Source organism: Chrysochloris asiatica, unplaced genomic scaffold, assembly GCF_000296735.1.
Source record: "Chrysochloris asiatica unplaced genomic scaffold, ChrAsi1.0 scaffold00215, whole genome shotgun sequence".
In the NCBI taxonomy this organism is placed as follows: domain Eukaryota; kingdom Metazoa; phylum Chordata; class Mammalia; order Afrosoricida; family Chrysochloridae; genus Chrysochloris; species Chrysochloris asiatica.
The window spans coordinates 5,102,451-5,109,052 of record NW_006408733.1 but is presented as its reverse complement, the minus strand read 5'-3'; the positions used below and the strand labels follow the sequence as shown (position 1 = coordinate 5,109,052).

The 6,602-nt window shown below is 40.9% G+C and overlaps 1 protein-coding gene across 1 annotated transcript in view; it reads left to right on the top strand.

Annotated features, from left to right (window-relative positions):
- The window catches only part of LYRM7 (LYR motif containing 7), a 43,507-nt gene that overhangs the window by 14,569 nt on the left and 22,336 nt on the right, over window positions 1–6,602 (top strand). The window contains exons 2-3 of the mRNA XM_006872949.1: window positions 3,218–3,290; window positions 5,795–5,865. Coding sequence (XP_006873011.1) covers window positions 3,218–3,290; window positions 5,795–5,865 — 144 coding nt within the window. The remainder of the gene's footprint in view (window positions 1–3,217; window positions 3,291–5,794; window positions 5,866–6,602) is intronic.

Below are 6,602 nucleotides of genomic sequence, written 5' to 3'. Positions count from 1 at the left end.
ATGTACAATTTTGGAACAACAGGGCTCTGGGATACAGGGATTGAGACGTGGTTGGAATGGGCAAAAGGGGAAAATAATGTTAAGGTACTTGGCTGTCTTTTTTTGTGTGAATTAAATGACAGTTTACATGGGAGAACATTAGTTTTACATTCACTCTATTGTGCATCGTATCATTGCCATGGTTACAATCCCCTCCATGCATCATCAACCAACCAAAGGGTATACCCTGCAAGCCTGCCCCCTGCACTATTCCCCCCACTGCCCCCCTCAAATCTTCAGCACACAGTCACTCTCCCTCTCTGGATGTAAATCCCCCAGCTGCTCCATTGCTCCACATCATTGTCTCTGCCTCCATCTCAGGCATCACTGTTTCTCTGGGTAGGGTCCTGCTCTCGGCTCTTCTCCGTTAGTGGTCCTAGGGACCTTTGCTCCTAGACTGAAAAGTTAATCACTTCCTTCCTTGCTATAAAATGTCTACCATTACATTTCCAACCTTCACAATCAGTCCTGATAACAATTATTCACTATTGTATCACAAGAGACCCATCTGCATTTCATTTCATCAACTCCGCCTAGGCAGATTGGATGCTACTCACTGGAGATTCTGCCTTCCTCCAGACCCCCTGTCTCTAGGTTCCCTCTTGAAAGCTTGTAAGCCAGTCACTTCTTGCCTTTGTAACCCACCCGCCCCCCAATTTTGGGTAGCCAATGTCCAAGTTGCCCATCCCTGTCTACTCTGTGTGTGGAGGGGGTGGGGATGATTCTTGCTGTAAGAATTTGTTCCCTCTTTTGACCTACTGCTTCCATAGGTGTAGGTCAAGTTCATCAAATTGCATCAGATTACTCTTTTTTCCCTCTTCTTTCTTCTTCTGGTTGAGCTCTGATCATCCAGTCATTGAAGCCAGGTCAAGTGGATATTATCTGCAAGTGTGGGTGTTCTTGTGCATATGTCCTCTCTTTTTATCAGCTGAACGCTTCACTCTCTGTATTGTAGGGCTTAGCTTACCACTTCATTGTTATTTTTCCCTCGCTTCCCCTTATCAGTGACCAGCGTGGTCACCAATCAGACCGTGTATTCCCATTGAGTCTTAATCTTGAAAGGGGGTTTGTTTGCACTGAGGGGACCCGATCACTTGCCTTGCTGTTTCCTGGGCAAGCAAGCTTGACTGTCTTTTGAATCTTGGTTTCCCTGGCATACCATTATAAAATAGACACTTGATGGGGAGTCAAGGGAATAGCCAGAAATATCACCATAGAAAACATCTAAGTCTGTCTTCTGCCTATAACTGATTGGAATACCTAAAATAGGGCTACAATGTGCCCAGTGAAGGAGGCTTCCTGTGGAGCCTCCGCATTACATAAGACAAACATAAGGTGGAATCCTGAACCTCACCCTGAATCTTCTGAGGTGGAAATTTTCCACTTGAAAGGACAAGCATACCAGCCTGGAAAGACTAGAAGAACAGAAGATAGTTCTTGAAAGAAAGACTGACAGGAAAAATACAAAACAAAATATAAATCAGTCTGACTGATTACTACAGGATAAAAAACAAGTTGCTTGCCCAGGAGACATCAAGGCAAGTGGTCGGGTTGCCTCAGGGAAAACCCACTTCCAAGACTGAGACTCAGTGGGAATACACGAGCAGACAAACGCTCTGATTGGTGACCACACTGGTCACTGATAAGGGGAAGTAAGGGAAAAACAGCAATGAAGCTGCTATCTAAGCCCTGCAACATTCATTAGATTCCTGTGAACCTGGGTGGAGACCTGGTTGGCAGGCAGTGTGGCAAGACATGGAGACTCTTGGGCCCAGAGTCAGTGACATAGCCACAGAGGACTAGAGTGGAGAGTAAAATGTCCAGCTGCTGATAAGAGAGGTCATATGCATAAGAACACCCACACTTGCAGATAATACCCACTCCACCTGGCTTCAGTGACTGGATGATCAGAGCTCAACAATAAGAAGAAAGAAGAGGAAAAAAAGAGTAATCTGATACAATTTGATGAACTTGACCTACACCTATGGATGCAGTAGCTCAAAAGAGGGAACAAATCTTTACAGCGTGGATCATTCCCAACACACACACACACACCCCCAATACACAGAGTAGACAGGGATGGACAACTTGGACATTGGCTACCCAAAATAGGGGGGCTACAAAGACTTACAAGCTTTCAAGAGGGAGCCTAGATCCAGAGGGCGCAGAGGAAGGTAGAATCACTGAGTAGTATTCAATCTGTCTGGGCGGGCTATTGAAAGGAGATGGGGATAGGTCCCTTGTTGTACAATGGTGAATAATTGTTATCAAGACTGACTGCGAGGGTTGGAAATGTAAAGGTGGATGTTGTGTAGCAAAATGAGGGGAGTGATTGATTATGCAGTCCAGGAGCCGAGGTCCCTGGAACCATCAAGGGAGAAGAGCGGAATGTGAGACCCTACCCAGATAAGTAGTGATGCCAGAGATGGAGGCAGAGACAATGATGTGGAGAGATGTAGTGGCTGGGGGCTCTAGACCCAGAGAGGGAGAGGGAGAGGGACTGTGTGCTGATGACTGGAGGCCAGGCTTGCAGGGTATACCCTGTGGTTGGTTAATAATGCTGGAGGGGATTATAACCATGGCAGTGAAACAATCTACGATAGGATGGATGTAAAGCTAATGTTCTCCCATGTAAAGTATCACATAATTCACAATAAAACATTTTTAAAACAGAACACAAAAGCTCAAGATGGCTGTACCCATCTGTTCAGTGGGCAGAAGCCACCAGTTTATCCTTTCTGTGCCAGTCTGATCAACTGTGACTCCTAGTCAGCACTCACTCTACTTCTGTATCCCTTCATCTGAAGCTCAGATTTCCAGGACCATCGTCTGCACCTGTTTCAGTTGGTTTTCTGTTTCTTCATTATCGAGGGTCCATACAACCTTTCTGCCTAGTCCACCATCTTGCCGCCTCTCCCAGGAGTATTAACCTTTTAACTATCTTTGTACTATGCCTGTATTCAAAGTACTTTATTGTTTTTATATACAAAGCTTTTTTTTTTTTTTTCTAATTTAAAGACAACCAATGGAAAGTTACTTTTAGTAAACCTTGATTTTCACCACCTATTATGAGAATAAACAGGAACAAACAGAAAGGGAATATTGTTTAATTCTTGTAATACAGTTCTATGTATAGTGTAATTTTTTTTCTTAATTTGAGTTCTGATTTTGTTAACAGGTTCTACAGCTCTTCAAAACATTGCACAGGACCAGACAACAAGTTTTTAAAAATGATGTCAGAGCACTGGAAGGTAGATTTATGTTTTTACCTTTATGGTACAAGTTTGGTGATTCTTCAGTGTCTCAAATAAGGGTCTTAGAGCCTTCCTAGAAACCGCTTGTCTATATGAAAGGCACTCTATGGTCAAGTCACATTTTGGGATTACGTTTCACTATCTTTTCATTAGGAGCCCTGGTGTGGTGGCTGTGGGCTAATCGGCTGAACTGCAAGGTCAGTTTGAACTGCAAGATCCACTCCTCAGAAACTCTACAGGGTCACTATGGGTCAGAATTGATTCAGTGGCACTTAACAATAACAACATTAATCTTTTCCCTAATGCTGTTATATTCTATAAAGACTATGTAGTACTGTGGATTGAATATTGGGCTGTTAACTGCAAGATCAGAGGTTCAAACCCACCAGCTGCTCCCTGGGAGAAAGGTGAGGTTATCTGCCCCCATAAAGACTTACAGTCTCAAAAACCTTTTATAGGGCTTCTGTGAGTCAGAATCGACTCAACAGCAGTGGGTTTGGTTTATATTGCATTTCTTTGAGAGGTAACTACTTAAAAAGAAATTTTGAAAGATCAACTTTTCATAAAGAATCATAAAAATAAGCAGGATTTTACCATTCTCTACTATTTGTCTTATGTTCAAGCCATTAAATCCATTTCTTTATTACTACAATTTTCATATACTGTAAAAGTAGATTCAATATCTCACTGTATTAAGTGGAAGTCACAGCTCTAAAGCCTAGATTCTGTGATGGTCACGGTTGATTCTAATCCTCAGACATTTCTAAACCTCCATGAGAGTCTCCATTGTCTCTAGTATTCAAGTTTTTGTAATTCACCAATAACAATTTCATTGGTGTCAAATGTATAAACCTAATTTAAGTCTCATAACAATCCTGTGAGGTAGTTAGTATTATAATTCCCATTTTTATAGATGAGAAAACTGGTATATGTGCAATGATTTGCCCCTACTTCATTCTTTAGTGTTTAGGGTAGAACTAGGAATTTAGCCTAAGTAAACTGAGCTCTGGTGTGGCGCTGTGAGCTAATGCGCCAGACTGCAAAGCTGTTTCAACTGCAAGGTCGGTGGTTCAAGCTCACCAGTTGCTCCTTGGAAACCCTATGCAGGGTCATTATGGGTCAGAATCGACTCGATGGCACTTAACAACAACAACTAGTCTGACTCCAGAGCTCAAACTCTGAACCACATTAACCCACTGCCCTCAAGTTGATTCTGACTCATGGCAAGCTTATTATAGGACAGAGTAGAACTGCTCCTTTGTGTGTCCAAGTCTATAAATCTTTATGGAAAGGGACTGCCACATTTTTCTTCCATGGAGCAACCGATGTGTTTGAACCATTGACCTTATTGTTAGCAGCTGAGCACTTTGGCCACAGTGCCACCAGAGTTCCTTCTTAAACACCTTATGTACTGAAATTTGTCATGCATAGAGAGAAGGTTTTATGACTATTCTCCATCAATGTGGCATATTTTTTGCGTTAGATTTTTTTAAGTGAAGTAATTGTAAAAACTTCTAACACTTATTGTATACAGCACCACACCAGGACTCCAATTGTAAAAACATCTAACACATACTACATAGATCTTTACTAAGCACTTTACATGGATTGTACCACTAAAAACTCATAGCAAACTAATGAGGTAGTATATTAGTCAGATTAGACTAAAGTATGCTGTTGTAATGACATCAAAGACTCAGTTTTATACATGAGCAAAAGTTTTATTAGTCATTCAATTTATGTGTCAGCCAAGGCATTCAAAATTATAAGTATATGTTCTTCACTGCTTATCTTTATTTTGTTTGCATGTGTAGATGGTTTAACTACTTGTATGTATTGAGTTTTGCTATTTTTAAAAGAAGTATTTTAACCTATATTCTTAAATTTGTAAATACAAAGCATTATACTGATTTTTTTAGAATTTGGTGTACAAGTCAAATTGGGAGTGAAAAGCAGGAGACAAAAATATAAGAGTTTGAGAGTACTGAAAAAAAAGAAATTCTGTGTATAAGTGGACTTTGAAGCTCAAATCTGTATTATTAAAGGGTCAACTGTATTAAAGCTGTATTTAATAGAAAGATTTACACCTAAAAAAACCAGTAAGAGTGTGAAAGTTTTCTACTAGATTCAGTTATAAACTGTCTAGCCTGTTTAGAGCTCTCCAAGAGACTTAATAGGTTTCTTAATTATCTACTTTGTTTTGCATGGGTAAAACTGTTTTCTAACCTATAGAGAAGTTGTTATTGTTGTTAAGTGCCATTGAGTCAGTTCCAACCCATAGTAACCCTGTATAGGATTTCCAAGGAGCAGCTGGTGAGCTTGAACTGCTGACCTTGTGGTTGAAACCGACTTTGCAGTCCAGCACATTAACCCACAGAGCCACACGAGGACTCCATATAGAGAAGTAGTCATTCGTAATGAATAACACAATATCATGTATGTTATTGGGACCAAAATTATTAGTTGGAAAACAAAATAAATGTATATGTTTCTCTCTCTAGCAGCCAGAATAAAGATAAATGAAGAATTCAAACGTAATATAAGTGAAACATCTCCCAAGAAAATAGAAGAGGTACAGTAATTACGTTTTTCTAATAGAGTAAAGAGCTTATGAATTTTCTTGCCAACTAGAGAAAATGAAAATAGAGGGAAAATAAAAATCATTACTTGATAGTTAAAGCCTATGTTGTTGTTGTTATATGCCATGGAGTCGGTTCCGACTCATAGAGACCCTGTACAGGGTTTTCAAGTCTGTCAATCTTTACGGGAGCAGAAAGCCTCTTTCTCCCATGGAACAGCTGGTAGTTTCGAACTGCTAGCCCTGAGGATAGCAGCTCAATTCATAACCACTACGCTACTAGAGCTCCCATGGTGGTGGTGGTGGTGTGCCATGGAGTCAGTTCCAACTCATAGCAACCCTGTACAGGGTTTCCGAGGCTGTAAATCTTTGTGGGAGCAGAAAGCCTCATCTTTCTTCCGCGGAACAGCTGGTAGTTTCGAACTGCTGACCTTGCGGTTCACAGCCTGATTCGTAACCACTACGCTACCAGAGCTCCTATAGTAACTATAAATAATCTTCACTTGTTTGGAATAGCTCACCTTCTCAGGGTCATCTGCCAACACTCAAAAGACAGCACATTGCCCAGTGAAAAGAACATGGAGGTACCTCATGGTCAAAGCAAGACATTTGAAACAACCCAGAAACCCACAGAAATTCTGTCTTCACCTAAGGCAAGTGACTGAAACTAAGGAGAATGAATGTTATAGAACTCAGAACTACAGAGCTAACTTCTACTTTTTTTGCTCAAG